Below are 23,014 nucleotides of genomic sequence, written 5' to 3'. Positions count from 1 at the left end.
TATTAATATGCAGCTGGGATAAAATACCCAGGCCATTAAAGATAAAAGCATCTGGGACACTAGAATCAGAGACCTCAGTGTCCCTTGCACAGATATGCACTGGAAATACTATATATAAAATATATGATGGAGGGTTGGTCCTTCCCCTATAAAACTGCACTTGCTTCCATACAGGGGCCACTAAAGGACACTTTGTACGGGCGCATTGTTTTCGTATACCTTTGTCTGGGCGTCCACGTGAGCCCCTTGGTTGACGAGGACTTCAGCCACATTCACTCTGTCTTCTTGAGCAGCCAAATGGAGTGGGGTCAGGCCACTCTGCAAGAGTCAAAGGACAGTCACTTTATAGGAGGGGATGCAGGACACAGAGGCGTGTATGAGAAGCATTTCATAAATTCCAGGAGAAAAAGCCTAGAATTTCTATGTTAAAAAAATTCTAGAGAATAAATGTGCACATTAGCAGTGTGCCAACAATGTTATCTACAGGTTTAATGAAAAATTTCAAACACTCAAAGTGGAGGGAAATGGACTGAACTCTGTACTCATCACAGACTCAGCAGTTAGTGAGTTTCCCTGCACTTGTTTCACTCGGCCCTATTCCCTTTCTTCCCCTTTGCACAGAAATTTAAAGCAAATCACAGACACTATACCGTTTTTCCTACACACTTCAGTGTTCATCTTAAATATGCGAGTTTTTTCAAAATTATGCTACTTTAATACATTACCAGTGATAATAGCTTTGGCGAAAAAAATAAAATAAAAATCATTTGTAAATTGAAAATTTACAAGTCATTTGTAAATATTATTGATATACAATATTTTCTCTATTAAATATTAATACTCAAAACTGACAAATACTTTCTGTATGTTGCTTCTGAGTAAAGATGGCCTGTGAAATGTAATATAAATGCTATATTGTGAGAATTTCCAGGTCATTTGGATGGTGTATGGGTTTAATAAGACTAAATATTTGAAACCGACTGTAGCACAGAATATGCAGACTATGTGGTTGTTTTGATGGGAAAAAAAATTCCTAAGGCCATGCTCTGGTTTAAAAATCTTTGCTGTGGTGAAGTATTTTTCTCATAAATAATAACTAAGAGAAAGTGAGTTTTCGTAAGTGCTTCTAGATTATTTTCTTTCATCCATTATGAACACAAAAGTTAATATCTGGAGGCTTTCTTTCTCCCACTCTGCCATCAGTGCAATGAGAATATCAGCCTGTCCTATTTTTCAGAGAAACGTACTGAACCAAAAGCAGCATCAGGAAGGGTTCAGAACCCTCTACAGCAGCGATTTTCAAGCCTTCTCATCTCACGGCACATAAACTAATTACTCAAATTCCACCAAAAAATGTATTATACTTTTTGCTGATCTGACAAAAAATTAGGCATAATTTTGATTCATTCACACAAGACAGCTATTGTTGTGTTGGCTGTTGTCATTTTTTAATTTGACAATCTAAGGGAATAGAGGTCAGTGCCCCTGACTAAATAGTCAGATATTGCATGTTTTAAAAATCCTTGTAGCACACCGGTTGAAAAATCGCTGGTGTAGATGCTGCACATTATATATTTAGAGGCTACTATTCTGTCAAACAAAGGACTCAGAAAGGGTAATCCGCTCTTGACTTTTTAATAATGTCTATAGAATTTTGGAGGAAGCTCACTCAGACTGAATTAAGGGAACAAGTGAAAAGGAAGACTGATGCATTCACTTCAACTCCAAGAAAAATAAGCCAGGGCCCCAGTGGCACCACCCAACACTGACATCACAGAACAATGTTCCATGTTCTACTCTAGAGGAAACAAATATTTTTACCCGTAACACTTTGTAAAAGTGTCACGGTCACCTATTCTAAGTTCGAGACTTTTCGGAACTCTGGAGAGACTTTACTGGGGTTATCAGCACACTTTGGGACATGCCCCCTCTCCCGTGCTCCCTCCAGGTTCACGCGCTGTGGGTTACCATCTACCTGTGACAGGCTCACTTCCGACGTTCTCAGGCTCCCCCCCCACCCCGCCTCACAAAGGGCCTCATTGTTACATTTATGTGCACACCTGCTCTATAAAGATCATCATAATCCTGCATTTCAACCCTGTTTTCTTGTCTGTCTTCCTCAAACCACTGTGAGCTTGTTGAGGCAGATATTGTATGTTTAATCTCTATATATCCAGTGTCAAGTATCCAGCTTTTAATCCATCTACTAATTGAAGAAATCAAAGGACAAAATCAAATATCTTTTGGGTAAAACAGAATATATTCAATCAAGAATATTTTATTTTTATATTCATGATTTTGGTTAAAAAGATTAAAAAAAAATAACGTGATGGTTAAACAGCTTTGTTTAAGCTCAGAAGCGATCTGAGCTTTCATGGGGTTTCAACCATTGCTCATTTTAAAAATGGCATTTATTAGAAAAAGAGAGACCACCACCAAGTTAAAGTAGCAACAGCTCTGTTTAATATTCTGTTTGCTTTATAAAGAAATATAGCTACTTGTGGTCTACAAAACCCATGTGGGAAAATAGCAACATCAAAAGCAAAAGCAAAGCAAATCAGACATTAGCACTTTAGCAGTAACTCAAGCTCATGGTCTCCTTTCCTTAAAACTGCTGGGAGCTGCTGGTTTCTAATGAGGAAAGAAGAAAGTAAAACGATGAAGTGTTTAGTTCACCATAAATTTTCATGAAAGTTAATTTTTTAGTTAATATTTACTTTTTAGCAAGGAAATGAAGTCCAGTGCTAAATGGGAAGATGGGATGGATAGGTGGGAAAGACTGGAGGGACAGTAACTGATGTTTAAAACTCTGGCAGCTCAGGAAAAACTGACAGAAAAATTCCCAGAGCTCCCTAATGGATAATAAAGTTCTGTTGATCATCTGCTTTCACATCGAGCTTATTTCATATTTTATACAGAAAATTGTAAGTGAGAAGGGAAGCAAAGATTTACAAACGCCATTGTACTAGGCAGTTTCTTGGTTCTGCGAAGTTCTTGAAAGTTCCTAACTACCGTGTGCTAATGGTAAGCCAGCTGACCTGCTCTTTAAAATTTCCTTGTAAGTATCTCTGCTTATATATATTCAGGAAGGTGGCTGGTGGTGTATTATGTATGTCTTTTGGTCTTCAGAATTGCCTTATTGATGTCCATCCTACCAAAGCAATCACTGACAAATTCTTTCCATAGTATTTCAGCCTAAAAATATTCCATGACTCTAAGGTGAAAAAAAATGTGCGTGTGTGTGTGTATGTGTGTGTGTGTGTGTGTGTGTATATATATATATATATATATATATAGTAACAACTTGACTGGAGAATTTTAAAGAAAAGAAAAAGTCAATTACACTGTATTTTGGTATCAAACCTCCTTAAATGTTAACCTGTTAGCCAATTGTTAAGGTCTATGTTGTCTTTGGGAGAGTTAATGAGATACAATATTCTGGGTTCACAAGAGAAAATATACTCTAGTGGATTCCGGAATGTGCTTTGATTTGTGAATGCCAGGATCTCTACCTTGTTTCGATAAGTTGAATTTTGCAGCAAACTCTTAGAAGCCTGGTTTATATACTGGTATTGAACCTTAGAAAATTCAAAAGCTCAAACAAATCCTGATTATAATAACTATTTGAAATTGCTTTGTGATTCCCATTAATGTCAAGACATACATTCCTAAAAGGGATGGTTAAAAAATATGAGAAAATCAAATTGATACACCAGACAAACATGAAATGAAAAAAGTGTTTGCTCTGTAATGATCAAAAAGGATTTTCAAGATACCAAAACTGCATTCCTTGGTCTCTTATGTAAGTCATTTGGTCTACAGAATTTGTTAAATTACAACCTTGGGAATTCAGATTAGTGCAGAATAAGCTTTTTTCGAAACTGTGCAAAGTCCAAAATGAATACGATTATTTTTTTCCACTTAGAAGGTGTTGCATGTTATCTAGTTAATCCCCATGACATCTCTGTGAAGTAACTGCTGTCTTTATTTACAGAGGATGAAACTGAGGCTCAGAGAGCTCACCTAACATGCCCAAATGACACATCTCCAGTAAGAGTCAGATTTAGGGTTCAAACCCTCTGATTCTGAAACACAGGCCACATATGTTAAAAATAAATTACTTATTTGTCAAGTTAAAACTATTCCTATGTTGAAACTCTACTCCAATATCTGAGCTACAGCCGAGAAATGCCACAGCTGTGCCATCACTAACTGGAGAAGAAAAGCTAAATTCCAGGGAGTTTGGATTATCAAGAATTTGGGGGCATTCTTGCAGGGGGTTGTGTTGCTTGAAGACTTACAACATCCGTCCCATGTTCTGGGCAGATCTCAGACTCAGGTATTCTTAAGATGTCAGCCAGCCCTAATTCTCTGATATATGCAATGATACTGCAATAGATGCCTCTGGTCAATTGGGGGCTAGCCCTTTCTTCTCTAATAATAGGAATGTCAAATATGAGGACAGGACTTTGAAGAATTTTGGGAATAGTCTTTACGAGTTCCTCGGAACTGCAACTTACATACGAAGACTAAACGTGTAAGTAACAACCTTTCCAATCTATTGAATCAGAAGGCTACTTTAAATTTCTGTTGTTAAAATGAACTCTCTGAAGGGAAGCACTGCTTCCAATTTCTTCTTGTAAACTAGGACTTAAACTGGGACAGGCCAGGCGTAGGTGCCCAAAACATGTCTGTGGAATGAATCAATAGGCTACCATTTACAACTTCTTACTGGCTATACTCTGGTGAAGTGACAGTGTTGCTCTTTGAATTAACTTCATAACAAAACTTCATGTTTTTATTTTCTTTAATCCTTACCCAAGGATATTTTTTCCATTGCTTTTTAGAAAGGGGGGGGGGGAGAGAATCATCGAGAGAGAATCATCGATGTGAGAGAGACACATCGATTGGTTGCGTGCCCCACAAGCCTCGACAGGGCCCAGGGATCAAACCTACCTGCAACCGAGGTACGTGCCCTTGACCGGGAATTGAACCTGTGACCCTACGGTGTGCGGGCCGATGCTCTAACTGCTGAACCATACCAGCCGGAGCAAAACTTCCTGTTTTTAGATAAACTTTGTGGACTTCATTTTCATGACTATATGCTACTCAAATGTATGACTTTGCAATTACTGACCTACCATTCTCTCACTGTTTGAACAGATTGCTTCCAAGTTTTTGCTATGATAAATAACACCTTGGTGAACATCTCCTTGCAATATTACACCTTACACATTCTATCTGACCCAGATTTTCCGTGACTTCTTAATGACCTTTCCGGGGAGCGAGGTTTTGTTTTATTGCATACTCTTTGCAGAAGGTAAAAGGTTACCTTATTGCTCAGGTTCACGTTGGCATTTCTGCTGAGGAGCAGGGACACCATGTCCACGTGTCCCTCCTGAGCTGCAAGATGGACAGAAGCAATTCCTTGCCGGGTAACTGCGTTTGCATCAGCACCATATTCCAGCAGAGTCGTCGCTATGTCCATCTGGTTCTTTTTGGCAGCGATGTGCAGTGGCGTATAACCATTCTGTCAACACGAATCACTTGATCACATGCCCAGCAACAAGATAAAAATGTGTGCAGTACATTGTGAAGTAGTACACCTCCCTTTCTAGTGATTCCTTTGATGGTTTAAGAAAAATCATGATTAAATAAGCAAACACTGGTAAATCAAGCAGTGTCATTAATGTAGTGCTCTCACGTCTCCCACATCTACCAGGGAAAGTAGGATACTTCTAAACAGTTTAATACAAGAGTCAGAGTACCACCAGTTTTACAAAAGGAATATAGGGTTTCCTCTTACAGGTAGTTATGTTAGTAGGTGCTCAATAATTACTTGCTTCATTTAAATTGGGGGTGAGAGGAAAACCTACCAGGAAACAACAAACAATATGGGACATATTCAGGTCCATTATTCCACCTTGAAAATCCCTTTGATGGCCATTTATTGCTTACATGTTGAAATTTTTAATTTTCCTGGTAGTTAAGATGCTATAATCTACCCCTATTTGATGCTCCGATTGCCTCTTTCACAAAACTCCAGTCTCTGTGCTACACTTCAGCTGCGTCCATCTCCAGAACAACACTGCTCATGTTTCTGTCTTGCCTACTCTACCAAAAATCCTCTTTCCAAACATGCCCTCTGGGCCAGCACCTATCAGTTAAAGATTCAGTTCAAGGGTCCCACCCTCATGAAGTCTTTTACTTCCCTCTCCCCTCCTACACCGGTTCCCCACTTGGCTGACTCCAAAGTCTGGGAGATATTTAGTGTCTATCTTAGATATTTAGTAATATCTATTATTATTTACATATGTGTCTCCTCCTACTAAAATATAAATTTATTGAAGGCATGTGTTGTGTTGTATTTGTCTTTGTATCTCTAGTATCTCATAATGACTGGAGAATCCTCAGAATTTGAGTCAAGCTTACTAGAGCTTTGAGAATATTCTCTGATCTTTCTCTTGGCTGACCCTTAATACTCAGAGGAAAAGGCAACCCAAATTCCTTTGACAAATTATTAATTAGCTGTGCCTCAGGAGCCTTCAGAGTGCTCTGCCCTGAGAAAGAAAGGTCCCTTCCCTTAGGGGACCTTGTCCTGCTCACAGTCATTTTTTTTTTTTAAATCCTAATCTGAGGATATTTTTCCCATTGCTTTTCAAACAGAGTGGAAAGGGCTGGGGGAGGGGGGAGAGAGAGAGATAGAAATACTGACATGAAAAAGAGACACATTAATTGGTTGCCTCCCACACACACCTCAACTGGGGCTGGGGATCACGCCTGCAACCGAGGTATGTGTCCTTGGCTGGAATCAAACCCAGGACCCTTCAGTCCGCAGGCCGACACCCTAACCACTGAGCCAAACCAGCTAGGGCACACAGTCATTTACATTACATTTTGACTTGAACATGAATCTGACTACATAAAATATGTCAATAAAAATTAGACTAATTTCTATAGACAAGAGGATTTAGAGAAAAGAGAAACAGAATCCAAGGATTTATAATTGGGAATATGAGCCAAATCCAGACAGCGGATCAGCTGCAATCTTTCCAAGCCACGCGGGTGCGTCAGAAACAACACAGAAGGCAGCAGGTGCTGCCCCGGTGATCGGCCGGCCTACTGCAATTAACTCGCATATTTAAGTCACCGGCATGTCTTAGCAGGAGAGCGTTTCGCACTTGACAAATGCTCTTTCCGTAATCGATTGTAGAGAGGTAATTGAGACTATTGGGTACCAACCCCTGAAAGTGGAAATGCTACTTCCAGACTCTTCTGAAACCAGCCCCTGTCAAACGAGATGAGCCAGGGTAGGAGACAATTTTATATCCCTATTTTTAGTTTTGACCTATTGCCATGTGGAAGCTCCAGCTGACCTGGGAAGCATTTGGCCCTGTGCTCAGACACACCCTTCAGCAATGGACTTCAGAAATGAGAGCTTTGGACTGAGCCCAACTCTAGAGTGAGTGACAGGAGGGAGTGGTCACCCACCCCAAGCCTGCATTAAAAGGAAAATTCACAAAGAAGTGCTGAAATAGGAAATCTGATTAGTTCATAAGCCTCAGACCAGCTAATAAGAGTGGCAAAGGCAAGATAGAGTTTAGCTTCTTATAATGCACCTTGTCATTTTTTTAAATTGCTTTTGCTACTCATATAACCTTCAAGTTGGTCACTTCTCAAACCCTAAAGGCAGATTAGTATCCTCTGAGATGTGACAATCCTCTTGACTACTTATAAGTTCACCAAAAAAAATCCTAGATTCTAAAAATACGAATCTAGAGAAGCTCTGGCATCTCTGTCACGCAGGCCAATTCCAGACACATTACTCATTACCACTCAGGGTTTACCTGAGCGCCTTACCTGAGATAAGGAAAGAATAAATCAAGGGGAAAACAAATCATGGTATTATTTTAGAATGGAAAGTTAATCTTGAAAGACTTTAGAAACATTTCAAATAACAAACAAATAGCTCATCTTGAGACCTATAATGGGATTTTCTAAATTTCCTTAGTGTTAGACAGCCGTGAGCAGAGGCCAGGTACAGAAAACTCAGGTATGGAGACTCAGCAGGGCAGAAAGCCCTGGATGCCTAGCAAGGGGCAAAACTGGGAAAACAAATACCTTGTCCCCAGGGTAACCTATCCTCCCCCAGCATGTGGCTGGTCATGTGGTTTAGACCCCCTGAGCGGTTCCTCCCTAAAGATAACATCTAGGCCTCAATTGTATTTCAGCTCCAGGCCCAGAAAAGCAGCAAAACCAGACAAGTGGCTCCATAGCTGCTCAGGACCAGCTACATTGACTAGTGACCTGCCCTGGCACCAACCAATTAGTGGAAACCACGACCCTGAAAGAGCAAACCTGGAAAGCTGATGAATATTCTATTGAGACCCTTCCCTGAGACCCTCTCCAAAGATTTCCACCTGCAAGGAAGAGATAAATATGCTCAGGACAAAGGACCCAGCTCACGCTCCCCACCAGGGGAGCTGCCAGTGCCATCTCCTTCCCCTTTCTTCCCTCCGAGGGGACCCCACAAGACTTGAAACCAGGGGAGCAATGGGCAGTGGCAGCTTGTCCTGGGCTTACCCCCCGAACCTATCTCCAAGGCCCCCTTTTTCTCTGACTCCTCGGTGATCCAGAGCAGCCCAGCCCGGGCTCTCCTGTTGCTTCTTCCATGAACCTTCCTTGTCCCACTGTCCTAAGTATATTTTTGCTGCCATCAGAGACCCAATACCCTTTGGCTCAGTGCTGTGTAGCCTTCCCTTTGGGTATCCCCATCCCCACCCCCTTTCCTTAAATAAATTCAATTTTTCTTTATTCACTGTCTGAGGTGGCTATTTAGCCTGCCTGTGCACCCTTCACTTAGTTCTTTCTAATTTCTAGAAAGTACAATGATTCTTACCTGCCACACTAGAGGAGACAGGTGCATTTATTAGAAGAGAAATAAAGTAGTGAGAGATTCAACTGTAGAATAATGTCCGTATTTTTTCCTCTTGATGTAGAGGACAAAGCATATCATTTCAAGAGGAAAACAAAAGCAAATGTAATTTTAAATGATCGGAAGTAATATATTTACATCACACTTTCTGCTTTTCCCCCAAGAATTTCACAGTCTTTGCTGATTCATATTAATAGATACATTGTACATTTTATGGAAGAGATCTGACAAAGAATAAATTAAGGCTCACTATCGCTTCCACAATTAGTGCCCAGGTTGTGCCTAAACTGAAGCCAATCCTCCTGTACAGTATCTGCCTCCGGAAACAGATCAGGCTACAGTGGATTATACAAGCCCATCTACTTTTTAGGTAGCCCCACCCACATTACCTAAAATCACATCATGGTTCTAGGACAAGTATGGCTAAGAAAATATGCTGTCAACCCTAAAAAAGAGAAGAAAGGGCGAGAAGAAAGCATCACGTACTCTAAGAGCGAAGAATGTGAATTAAGAGTTCACATCGTCACTGTTGTCATATCCACATGCTAATCGTGCCCTATTGAGCCCTTGTCCCTCGTTTCTCACTAGTGCCAGAATTCAGAAATTCCTGAGCTCCCTGGAGAAAGGAGGTTATTTGCCTACCCTATCTCCATTCTCCCTCTTTCCTGAATAAATGAAACTTTGGTGTTGTGTCCAGACCAAAAAAAAACTACATTTCCCAGCATCCCTTGCAGAAAGACGCGGCCAATGAAGTGTCAAGGGAAATGTGTGGGTGGAGCTTCCAGGAATACACTACTACAGCCGGTTTTTTCTAAAGGGACCCTGTGGACCGAGCAACAAAAATCTCTGGAGGGAAAAATCAAAAGGCTGCCTACCACCTGACTTTTATGACATGTGAAAAAATTGACTCTCATCAGTTTAAACCACTGTGCTAGGTCTTTTTCCTAGCAAATGAAGACAATCCCTAACTGATAAAACTGCCTTTGCTCAGGATCAAAGTTGAAAAAAACGCTCCTGACCAGGATCACTGCCCCGGAAAGTGGGGATAGTTGGAAATGAGGAGAGATGGCATTCCAGGGGCTCTTCTGAAGGCCACTGTGCTGCGGGAATGAGAGTGAATGTCCCTTTAGAAAAGCTCCTGTTCAATTGACTGTAAAAGCTTTGCCCAAGGCTAAAGGACTGTGCTAAGGAGTTAGTTCAAGAACTGCTTCTTAACTCTTTGTCAAAGACGGTTTGCAGTTACAAAACCATGAATACAAAGTCTTGTTGGACAAATTTAAAGCTAAAAAATCAACTACAAATATGTCAACTATTGACTTAAGAGTCATTTATGGATGGAAAGGTGGATTGGATTCATTTTGTTGCACTTATTTTATAACACGTGTTAATTCTAAAGTGCTTGGCAATAGCTGTGTCAAAATTATTGCCCTCATGTGAGAAATAAATAGTTCACTTATTAATTATTTACTATCTACCAAGAATCTACAACATTAAAAAAGTCACCTAGGCTGAAAGGGAATAGTAAAATGAACTGAAATGAAATGGACAAGAGTTAAATTTCATTATAAATTGTTATTGTTTTAAAAATTGTGGTAAAATATACATAACCTAAAACTTACCATTTTTAACTACTTTTATTTTATTTTTTATTTTTTTAAATATATCTTTATTGATTTCAGAGAGAGGAAAGGAGAAGGAGAGAGAGAGATAGAAACATCAATGATGAGAACGTCATTGATCGAGCCCGCAACCCGGGCATGTGTCTTGACCGGGAATCGAACCCCAATCTCCTGGATCCTAGGTTGACGCTCAACCACTGAGCCACACCAGGCCGGGCTACTATTAAATTCATTAAGTACATTCCCATCTTTCTCCAACAATTAGCATCACCCAGCTCTGAAATGAAACTGTACCCACTAAACATCAACTCCCCATTTCCTCCTCCCCTCAGACCCTGGCAACCAGCATTCTACTCCCTGTCTCTGCATTGGTGGCATCACACCATGTCTGCCCTTTGTGTGACTGGCTTCTTTCTGTTATCATGTCTTTGAGGCTCATCCATATTACAGCATGTGTGAGAATTCTCTCCCTTCTTAAGGCTGAATAATACTCCTTTGTATGAATAATCTACATTTTGTTTATATAGTCATCCTTCAATGGACATTTGGCTTGCTCCCGCCTTTTGACTATTGTCAATGCTGCTGCTAGTTTTTCTTTCTCTTTTTTTTAAAAATATAGTTTTCTTAAAAGTCAAGGCATGGCTTTTTGGTTACAAAGAATGTCAGAGTCTGAAATTACAGAAGAAAAGCTGCATTTCAATGCAAAGCAAGTTTGAGGGCTTGATTTTTTATTTTTTTTTTAAATCCTCACCTGAGAATATTTTTTTCCATTGCTTTTCAGAGAAAGTGGAGGGTGGGGGGGGAGGGAGAGAGAGATATCAATGTGAGAGAGACACATCGATTGGTTGCGCCTGCAACTGAAGTATATGCGAAGTGAACCCTGGGACCCTTCAGTCCGAGGGCCGACACTCCAACCACTGAGCCAAACCGGCCAGGGCAGAGGCTTGATTCTGAATGGTTGATTTCATGGGGTATAATTCTGGAGAGGATGGGGCAGGTAATGTTTGAGAAAGACATAAAACGAGGTTCTGAGGAGAAATTCTTGTCAAAGATAACATATTCTCTAAATGAAAAAGGCACCTAAAACTTGTTCTCTGAAAGTATGCAAAGTAATCTAAGACAGCCCACGTTCATTGACCTGTGTGTACAAGAGGTCTGATCTAAACGAGTTTAAAGAAGAGCACGCAGCTTCCCCAAAGTGGAAGAATAAAACAAAGATATAAAAGAGCATTAGGGATGCTAAAAGTTGCTTCAACCAATAATATTTAGTGAAAGAAATGGACAGCATTTACATTGTGGTTGGATCATTCCAATGTTCATAGCCACTTGCTCAACAAGAGAGAACTTCCTCAAGCAACAGAACTCTATTCACCTGTCTCTCAGTGAATGCTTCTTTATAACTCTCCTCTCAAAATCCAAATACCAGAGGGATAAGAAAGCCATAGACTATGCATCTCTTTTCTGATAAATCTAGGTTGTCTCCTGGTAAAAAATGCCTTAACAATAAGAATAATGATTCTCTTTAGCAATATTCAAAACACATAAGCAAAACCTCCCAACTTATTTTATTAAGCACAAAATAACTCAAAGGCACTGTTTTATGGCCTGGAAAAATGTAACATATATTTAACTTTGACAAATCAGAACTTTCTTACACCCTCAGGCTGCACTTATGTTTTTCATCTCGCTAGATGACCTGAGCTTCCTTTCCTCCCCAGGCTCCAGGATGTCCTGGATTTTCAAGGAAAATTGATTGACAAGTAAATATTTATTGAGCATCTACCACATGAGTTGACTAAATAGACGAAGGCACAGATTTCCTAGGAGCTTATATTTCAGTGACTTTTAGAGGGTGCTAGAGGCAACGCAGAAGTGGAAGTGCATGTAGAGATGATGGACACTGCCCGTCAGTGTCCTCATGCCATCGAGTTACAGGTACCTTTGCAGCCGCATGAGGTGAGGCTCCTTGGTCCAAGAGCAGAAGGGCCACTTTCTGATTATCGTAATGTGCAGCTACATGCAGTGGAGTTAGCCCGCTCTGAAAACACGTGCAGAAACAACAGCCAGTGTCAACAGTGTCTTACCATCGGAGGCCTACGTTTAGGAGATGGGATTAGACTGTATACAACACAGGGTGTAATTTACATTCCAGTTTCCACAACACTTGGACCCCAGCATTCACCTCCTATTTCCGAAGTGTTCATGTCCTATGAGACTTAAATATGGTTGTTATAATTGAGGTGGCTGTTGGTGAATATTAGCAGGTGCTTGTTTTGTTACCAGGGAAGTGGCCTGTTACACAGGGTGGCTGGTGACCTCATACCTTCCCAGCAGCATCGGGAGACGCGCTCTTCTGCAGAAGGAGGTTGGCTACTTCGAGCTTCCCATATTTTGCTGCCACATGAAGGGGAGTAAATCCTTTCTGAAAAATGAAACAAAAGTAATGAACAACAGAAATGACACAGAGGCATCGCTTTTCTGGGATTGATCAGTTATTGTAATGATGAGGAGCAGTGAAGTCTGCATGTAAGGACCAAGACTGGCAGGTAACAGAGTCCCCTTTCCAACTAGAAAGAGCAGGATATTTCATTTTCCTCTGCTGACTGAGCCAAAACAGGCCACTGATGCTGTGACTAATCGGTCCTCAGACCAGGATGAAGTTGGAGAGCTGGATCTGGGGCTTATTCTAGGGCCATTTGGGGATTTCACATTGTAGGAAGAACAGGTTCCAGAGTCCCAGATGCAATTTGGATTTGGCAGGCTTAGGAACATCCAGGGCAAGTCTGGACCTCCCATAACCTCAGACTGGAGCCTTTCTCTTCCCCTTTTGCCATTTCCACATGTATACACATATCTTTCTGTTTGTTCCAGGCTTCAGGTTCTCACACACAGGTGAACTGAATGATAATACATGGTTCTAGCCCAATAAATATGTATAGTTGGACATTGAGGTTGAGTACTAATCTCCCTTGCTTTCAACTCCTACAAGAATCTGTGTATCAAGCAGTCAGTTAGCAACCACCCTTAGGAAGGGTGCCAAACATGAGACAGAGACTGCAGGGTCATCAACATATTTGACATCATGAGATTATAGTCAACTAGAGCCAATGGGCAGCTGCTTGGTGGAAGAGCTGGGGCACTCAAAACCCCATACCCATTACTCTGTTTCATACACTGAACGAGATCCAGAAACTTACATCTTAACTCTCCTGAAGAGACTAAAGAATCACAGGGAATGAAGTTTGAGGTAGTAGTCATTTTTTTCAGATACTTTGCCAAGCATTTGTAATTATTGTAATTATCTTGTGCATTGATTACACATTAATGCTTCTTCTCTGCACCCAAATAAGAGAGTGCAACACCATTTCTAGCTAAGATATGCTGTAGGCCAATTAATCTTCCTATTACACCTCTAAGGTTTATGTAGTATCATAAGAAAAATGAGCTCTAAAATTTGCATTCTACATCTGCAGAGCAACTGTGGAATGTTACCCTTCTAAGGCATCAGAATTGAGATTTAAAAAAAAAAAAAAAAAATCAAAGCAGGAATCAGACAAGACTACACTAACAAAAGCAGCAACAACAAACAAAAATAACCCAAGAAAAATTCTCCTCCTGATTTTAAAGTATTATAAAGTATTTAAAGTATCAACTAACTGAGCTTTGATAATGCGGTTTGTATATGTGGCCTCAGCCAGAGAACTTTCTGGATGCGTTTTTAAACCACCAGTTAAATCTATCAAATAACATGCAAGGAATATCTGACTCTAGATATCAGTAAGTTTTTCATTAGAAGATAATGTACTGAGAGGCTTAAGACAGACAAGCCAGACACACAGATACACACATAAACGTGCACATACCCTAAACTCTTGTCCCCCACTCCAGGGCTTTGCTGACCATGTTGTGACTACCCTGGGATCCCAAGTATAGATGATGATACACAGCCTTTGTACCTGTTACTGGGAATAGGTACTAAGGAATTGTACAGAGGATGTATTTTGGGGGACAGAGCAGGATTCCAAGACTTGCTTTCATACCTTTGTTGTTATAGATAAAGATGCTCCATGATCCAAAAGGAATGCGGCCACATCCTCATGCCCCTCTCGGGCTGAAAGGTGGAGTGGGGTGTACCCAGAAGTCGTGGCTGCATTTGGAGATGCTCCTTGCTGCAACAGCTGTTGTACTATATCTGCCTTCCCCAATCGGGCAGAAATGTGCAGTGGGGTTTGGTCATCCTAAATGGCGAGGCAGAAATGCAAGGCTGATTAGCTGAGAAAAACAACGGTGCCCTTGTGAGACATTTAGCAAACTGCTTGGTATCAGAGGCTCAAGTTCAATTCTTTTACTCAGTACTAAAAAGAATCTCATTTACCTTTGATTCAAGGTTCAGAAAGTGGAGATGGTAGATCTCAGCTCCTTAAATACCCTTCTACTGAACCATTAGCATGAAAAGTATGGAAGACAGTTCTATCTAAAAATTATTCCCATTACCACCTGCCATACTTTATCAGTTTTTAATGTATAACGACTTCTTTTTTGGGGAGATAAGGAAATGTATCCTGGTAAATCTAAAATACCTGGGAGGGATATTATACTTCCACCAGTTATTATGCACTTATATGGAATAAATTTTATCGGTGTTGCATTCCCACTGCCAAAGCTGAGGGAGAGGGGGCAATATAGGGCTCTTCAGGCACCAGCAAAGCGGCTCCCAGCCAAGAGGGCCGGTGGGGGCTGAAAGCCAGCCTACCCTCTGCTTGCCAAGCTGCACATCCTGGCACAGGCTGCATGTGCCTTGAGTGGAGGGGCACCTGGTACAACTCACCCAAAGGCATGAGGCACTCACTGAGCCCTGCACCCTTAGGCCCTTCTCCCCAGGGCGAGGGGCACCTATTCCTCATTTGCCCAAAGATGCCCTAGGTGGTCCTCCGGAGAGAAATCCCCCACTCGAATGTGAAAAAGTTCAGGTAAATACGTCGGGAAGGCAGAGAGAAGGGGGCACAGCACAGGATACTGCTTTGGAAAGGTAAGTAGGATGAGAGTCCAGGTCAAAAAAAGGGGTCAAAAACGAGGCCAAAGCAAGGTCAAAACTTTCTACTGTGTTACTAGCAGGAAGCACAGGAAGCGTTAAGGGAGATGCCACGAGGAAGAAGAGGAATACTAAAAAGAGAAAGAGAGAGTTGCCGAAAGAAAATTTCATAAAACTCTACATCCGCCATCACCATCACTAGACGTGTACTGAGCCCCTCCCTACATGTCCCAGGCTCTGTTCTAAGTACTCCACCTACATTACTTTTTTAAAAAAAATATATCTTTATTGATTTCAGAGAGAAGAAAGGAGAGGGAGAGAGAAATAGAAACATCAAAGATGAGAGTGTCACCAATCGTCTGCCTCCTGCACGCCCCCGACTGGGGATCGAGTGGCAACCCAGGCATGTGCCCTGACCAGGAATCGAACCCCGATCACCTGGATTCTAGGTCAACGCTCAACCGCTGAGCCACGCCCAGCCAGGCTACATTACTTCTTTAATCTTCACAACAATCCTATGAATTGCAACTATCACTATTCTGCTTTTCTATACAAGGACACTAGAAAAGGAAATGTGGCATAGAACTGTTAGTTAACCTGCCCAATGTTGCGCAACTAGTACGTGATGGACCAAGTCCAAACCTGGGCACTCTGGTTGAGGTAGACAGGCTCTTAACCATGATGCAAACTGCCTCCTTAATGAAGTGATAACTATAAATCCTATCCTCAATTTCAATTTGTGGGTAGAACCCTTCCTTTGACACAATGCTTGATATATAATAACAAACACTCATAAATGTGATGTTTCTTGTAATCCTTCGTACAGTACAGTTTAACTTTCCCATTTAACTGATTAAGTAGATTAACCGATATCGTCTAGATCAAGGGTCAGAAAACTACAATCCAGGGCCATATCCAGCTGCCACCTGTGTTTGTCAATAAAGTTTTATTGGGACTCAGTCATGCCCATTTGCTCATGTACTGTACTGTCTGTGGCTGCTTTTACTCTATAGTGGCTGAGTTGAGCTGCAGTGACCACACTGCATCCCTTGAAGCCTAAAATATTTACTATTAGGTCCTTTACAGGTAAAGTTTGCTGACTTTTGTTTCTAGATCTTCTATAAAATCTACCAACTGGCGCCAAAGAACATTGGACACTTGAGGTTTGTGGTCTGCTACTTAGAATGTCACATGCAGACCTCATGCTAACAAAGACCTAGTGATGTTTATTGCCACAGTAGTAATGATCACACTAGTTACTTTACTCATTTGTACTATATGTGCACTAATTACTTAAATTGTACAACAAATAACATGTTAACAGATAAAACCTGAGTATGAAAGAAAAGGCTTTATTTCCCCTAAGTATACTGAGTTGAAAGCTTTGGAAAGCCTTGATAGATGTTGATAAAAAACAATTGGGTGAGTCTGCTGAATACACTGAGAGAAAAGTATGAAAGGCTGGAAATATTCTGCACTCACACTGCTTCACAAATGTTTGTTTCCTCTCGGCCCAAACTAGAGACTACAGATCATGGAAATAAATAGCAAATATACGTTTATGTATCAAAGGTTAAAATTAAATGAGTAAGGCATTTACATGTTTATTGACAATTCCTGACCTGAACTGCCATTTTGATGAACCAGAACAACCACACATCCCGAACAGTGACAGGTAAGTTGGTTTCTTCTGGGGACTGAGCACTGGGCAGAGAGCTAAGCATTCAAATTTAACCCTGAAGTTCTTTTTCTATGCAAAGGCAGATCCCTGAAGTAACTCTGACCTTAGTCTCAGGGGTTATGGTTTCACAGCTTGTAGAGAAAAAGTAAAAAAACTTCCTCTTTCCCTTTGTGGCTGTGACAGCTGACATGCAAGTCAACCAAAAGAGCTCAATTATGCTTCCGAACTGTGCTTGTCCTAGAAGCTTTGTGCATAAGCTCCTCTCTATAGAGTGCAAAGAACTCTGGACCAAGTCTGGGTTTGTTTCTTAATCTGTCCAGGACTAGCCATGTGCCAAGGACACAAAGTTCCTCCTGGCACAGAGTGCCTGCTCTATTTAATTCCGTTAAATAACTGAAAGGACAAATGTACAGGGAAGGGATTTTTTACAATATCACTTGGGTAGAGACTTTTTCCACTGGAGGTTGTCCACTACTTAAGAAAAGTATTCTTGGAAGACAGCATGCATATATTTAAGGTTTTATTAAAATCAAGGGTTCTTCCCTCAGCAGCAAACGCTTTCATGTATTATTGCACATACCTTAGCTTTAGCTTCTACCTGAGCTCCGTCTTGCACCAGATACCGCACGACTTCGGCTTGGCCGGACCGAGCTGCCATATGCAGCGCTGTTTCTCCTCTCTGGGGAGTAAGAGGCAGAATAAATTAACTGCAGCTCTGAAGAAGCGTGGCACATTGTATTTGCATAAAGTTTATGATGTAGGCTTTATATTTTTAATAAAAAATGTCCCAAGAACTTCCTTATTGAAAACGAGGAGAGACAGGAAATGAAATACACAAGAATTTCAGAGAAACCTGACGCGTGATGGAAGGGCCGGGGAATAACCCTAGGGAGCCTAGTCATCAACAGTGTCAGAGGTGCCGTTCAATCACTCGCAGTGTGGCCTCCTTGAGGGCTGAAAGGTGAATGCTCACAGGGGCCAAGGCGGGTAAGTGAGTGGAGGGGGCAGGTGGGGAGTGCTCAGGAGAAGAGCCCAGGGCCTGCCCGAGGGCGGCAGCCATGGCCTGACATCTGCAGGGTGCCAGCCATGTCGTGCCACACCTTCCTGTTCAAAAGGAGCGGCAGCCTGGATATTTGTGTACACTTGAATGCTGACCACAAAATCAGAACTGAAAACAAAACAGAAACCAAAATGCTGCATGGGCCACACAGACACACGTGAGGGCCGGACTTGGCTTGTTGGCTGTTGGTTTGCATTCTCTGCTTTATCTCACCAGATCAGCATCCTAGTCTTTGGGCATTTTCCCAATGGGTCATTTTCTTTGCCACTGAACTCCCCACACCTGCCCCTCCATTTCACCAAGGAGACTTTAATTCAGGTTATCTCTTCATTTATTTACCACCACCACCACCACCAAAATGGAACAGTATAGAAGACATGGATAGATAGAAACAAAATCACAAAAATAAAATATATTCTCTCACACAAGTGATATATAACAGACATATTTCACACAAAACCTGCTAATGTGTTTACTGGAACGGCTTCAAGGATGTAGTTGACCATATTACCTAGAGTTCTCTACACGAAGGAAAAGCTTCTCTCCATGGTGTTAGCACCAGGAAAGAATGTACTTCAGCTGAGAAGCTGCTCTGTTTCTATCTGTGGATGTGCTTATTCTGGTTGCTAGTAGAGAGCCTTAGCCGTGTTGGTCGCACACCCAGGGAACTTACGGCTTGCTCTTTCTGTGCCAGAATATTGCTAGTTTTATGTTTACTTCTTTGGGTTTCGTGAGTCCAATGAGTGTTTTCATGCTTGTGGTCTGGTGTGCTAATATTACTGTGATGCCAAACTTAGCCTGTAGAACAATGTCGAATGCCACTTGTGGATCTAGGGTGATCAGTTACTCTTGTATTTATTCTGAAGTGAGTCTCATGGTTCTGCAGAGTGATGCTCAGTGTGAGAAAACGGCATCGTCTCTAAACTGATTCCATGGGTTTGCTCTCCATGGTCAAGCACACTATAGAGAGAATACTTTGAAGATACTTGAAATCACAATCAGGTAGTGTTTGAACCACCTTCTCAACATGCAACACTTCTTAATGCTTCTATGGCAAAAAAACAAAAAGTAAAAAAAAACACTCACCCTCCATAAACACCTTACTTTTAAAAGCATAATATTCAGAAGTAATGTATACAGTACACAAATCCTAACAATTAATGACCGGCTAGTGATTGAATGGATGTTACGGAAACCACAGGTATTCTCTAATTCTGTCCTTTTAAGTAGTCAAATTAATGGTAATTAATTCACATATACCAACAACAAAAAAAGGAGATAAAAGCAACCTTTTCCAGCTTCTTAAATACTCACAATTGGCCCTTCTCTGCTAAAAGAATACTTACCACGTTGGTGGTGTTTGGTGAGGCTCCATGATGCATTAGCTGTGACACGATATTTACATGCCCCATAAAGGCAGCAACGTGGATTGGGGTAAGGCCCGACTGGGGGAAGACAAGGGAAAGTTTGACTTGTCTTATCATAAAAAGGGTTTCTCTGCCTGTTCAGTCCATCTGCCTCCTGCCATCCATCCGCCTACCCACCTATTTTAAGATAACCCGTTTATTGATCGGATGAGAAGACATCAGATATTCACCACTATGCCACAGAGTCTATAGGGCAAATACATCAATACATACTTACCATTTCCCTAAAGCAAGTCCCATGACTATGAAAGGCCTATGTAATAGTCATTTAAAAAGATTTATTTCGCACATTTTATACAAAATCTGTGAAAAAATTAAAGAGAAAAAACTTGAAGGTTTTTTCTCTTTGCTATTAAACCTTCCTTAGCCATATGACTATGTGTGTGGGGGGGCGGTGGAGTGTTAGTAAAAAGTTGACTTTTATTTCAAATCCTATTCTGGCCTTCAGAAAGAATTCCCATGCACTCAGAATAAATTCATTACATTACATATGAAAGAGCATGGAGACTAATATACAAAGCCATCCCTCTAATAAATGAGCAAATCAACGTTAACAGTCAAATTATTTAATTTTTAACAATATAAGTATTATAAATTAAGGTGATATAATTAAAGCAAATATAATGGTCAGTAGACTAGACCTTCATTTTTAAGTTTGGTTCAAAGCCTACACACACACACACACACACACACACACACACACACCCCATAACACTTCTGCTTTTTATATGAAATGGTTCCCTTTTTAATTTTTCAGAATGTAATTCCACTTACAACATGAACACCCTAATTTGGTAAAAATAAGTAAAATGGCTAGAAAAAGCTGACTTGATTTTTTTTTTTAAAAGGAGAAAGATAAAACAGATCTCAACAGAAATTTGAAAAATGTAAAAAAAAAAAAAAAGGAACAGTAATTCTCTAGGGTATAAGTGAGGTAAAAGACAGAAGAGGAAGAATTCTGGTTTCCCAGACTTCAAGTAGTGGGAACTCAGGAAAAAGGAGACTTTTGTTGTAACTTGGAGCCTTTTTTCCATCAGCAGGGGGAGCAGTCAAAACGTGTGTAAGGTGAAGCCCTCATGCTGGTCTAAACCGCTTTTTAGAGCTTGTGGGAGCACGGGGATGGCAGTGGAACCTTCTCCTCACCGGCTGACATCTATGGACATTTATTCAAACATCAGTCAAAAATCTACTTCTATTTCAGAGAGCGTTCTCATCTTTACAAGGGGTTGCACTGAGAACAAACTTATTATTTTATAATTAAAATAATACTATGAAGCCATAAGACTGATAAGAGTAAATCAATATTAATATTTTCAACCATTTACTATTTTAAAAATCGTGAGTGTTACAAATCAAGGCAAGTATTTCATTTGCAGATAAGAGACTGAGGTAATATAATAATCACTAGGCTAGATCCCAATTTTTATGTTTGCTTCAAATCCCACTGTCTCTGTTGATGCATTCAACAACCTTTACTGAATGATCTCCTATGGGCCAGGCACTGTGGGCACATAAACACTGGTAAGACTCCTGCCTGCTCGGAAGGAGCCTGCAGTTTCTAGGGGGCAGGGGGATGGTTGGGGCATAAGTAAACCAGCTGAATAAGTATTTTTTTTTTTTGGTTTTTTTTAAATATACCTTCATTGATTACAGAGAGAGGAAGGGAGAGGGAGAGATAGAAACATCAGTGAAGAGTGTCACTGATGGGCTGCCTCCGGCAAGCCCCCTGCTGGGCATCAAACCCACAACCTGGGCATGTGCCCTTAATGGGAATCGAACTGAGATCTCCTGGATCATAGGTCAATGCTCAACCACTGAGCCACACCAGCAGGGCTGAATAAGTGCTTTGACGGAAATATGCTCAGGAGTAGGTGATGGTCCTGGGGGTGGGGGGAGGTGAACAAAAGGGTGTCCAGGATAGGGACATGTTGATGGCTAGAATCCATGGGGACCAGCGTGCTAGGATGGGGCGGGGGATGGGATGAGTCTGGGGGGTAGATGCCAGGATTTCTTTGCTGTGTTGAAGGCTCAGCCCTGATCCTGAAGGATCTTTTTTCTGAGTTCTGTATTGGTTTGTACAAAAGAAACCTAGAGCTAGTCCTTCATTAACTTCAGCAACTCTGTATTTCATTAACTCTGAGTTTTTAGAGCGCAATCCTCAGTTTATGAACAGGGGTTCTATTATGCAGGGTTTCTCAGCCTTCACATGTTTCACATTTTGAGCCAGATAATTCTTTGTAGTGGGAGCCAATCCTGTCCATTGTAAACTGTTTAGTACCATCTCTAGTCTCTATTCACTAGATGCCAGCAGCACCACCCAGTTGTGATAACTGAAAATACCTCCAGACATTGCAAATGTCCCTTGTGGGCAAACTCACACTTGTTGAGAAGCCTTGCATTTTAGGATTTCATATAAATCATGCTTTCAGTGATGGAGTCACTCTCCCTGGAGCATGAAGCTGTGTTTGGGGTTATGCTTCCAGTCAGTGATGTAAGTGCACTGATCCACTCACACTCGTGTCTGCTCTCCTCAGGACTGGCAGCCCCTTGGGTGAAAGGCTCAGAAAGTCTGTGGCAATCACACGCAGCAAAACTCGCTGTCATCGGGTGACACTGGGACTCCAGCTGTGGAGGCTATCCTTTCAGTACCCGGGGTCCCGAGAAAGCCTACTCCTCTCACCTCGGTTACAGCTTGGATGGATGCACCGTGTTTCAGAAGGAGTTCCATTACTTTAATTCGATTCTTCTTGCAGGCTATATGAAGAGGGGTAAAGCCATTCTGCAAGGGACAAAGAAACGTATTTACTGGACTGCATTCCATTGAAATCCAATTCCACTGAGTGTGGTAAAATATTTCTGCTGAAGTGATGTTGTGTAAAGATTTGGAAAACAGCAATAACAACGTGGTGCTAAACAGAATGTAGATTCTTTCCTGGAAGCCCAGGTAGTCTAGATGGTCCTAGGAACACAAGGTGCCCTGGTAATTGTGAGTTTTTGGTCATAGTCCCTGGGAGCTAAGGCAAAATGGTCATACTATTCCCTTAGATAATTTCATTTTGGAATTAACACTTCCAAATAATATATCCCTCCTATACCTCATTTCAAACACGGACTAAAAATAGCTGACCCAGACACTTGTTCTCAAAGGCAAAATGTCACCAATGCCTATTCTGACTTCTCTGCTACATTTTAGGGCAACTACAAGATCAGTTCTAGAACGTTTTCATTCCCTCCAGCTTCAAGATTCAAGTAGGTGCTTA

At 41.2% G+C, this 23,014-nt stretch overlaps 1 protein-coding gene across 2 annotated transcripts in view; it reads right to left on the bottom strand.

Annotated features, from left to right (window-relative positions):
* The window catches only part of ANK3 (ankyrin 3), a 529,049-nt gene that overhangs the window by 117,290 nt on the left and 388,745 nt on the right, over positions 1-23,014 (bottom strand). For both annotated transcript variants that reach the window (XM_087824408.1, XM_087824409.1), the window contains exons 12-19: positions 22,435-22,533; positions 19,674-19,772; positions 17,848-17,946; positions 14,595-14,792; positions 12,878-12,976; positions 12,494-12,592; positions 5,333-5,530; positions 220-318 (exon numbers count right to left, since the gene is read on the bottom strand). In XM_087824408.1, the coding sequence (XP_087680534.1) occupies positions 220-318; positions 5,333-5,530; positions 12,494-12,592; positions 12,878-12,976; positions 14,595-14,792; positions 17,848-17,946; positions 19,674-19,772; positions 22,435-22,533 (990 nt within the window). The remainder of the gene's footprint in view (positions 1-219; positions 319-5,332; positions 5,531-12,493; positions 12,593-12,877; positions 12,977-14,594; positions 14,793-17,847; positions 17,947-19,673; positions 19,773-22,434; positions 22,534-23,014) is intronic.

The sequence above is a fragment of the Miniopterus natalensis genome, chromosome 14, assembly GCF_054644295.1.
Source record: "Miniopterus natalensis isolate mMinNat1 chromosome 14, mMinNat1.hap1, whole genome shotgun sequence".
NCBI classification, from domain to species: domain Eukaryota; kingdom Metazoa; phylum Chordata; class Mammalia; order Chiroptera; family Miniopteridae; genus Miniopterus; species Miniopterus natalensis.
This window is presented reverse-complemented; position numbering and strand designations above follow the sequence as displayed.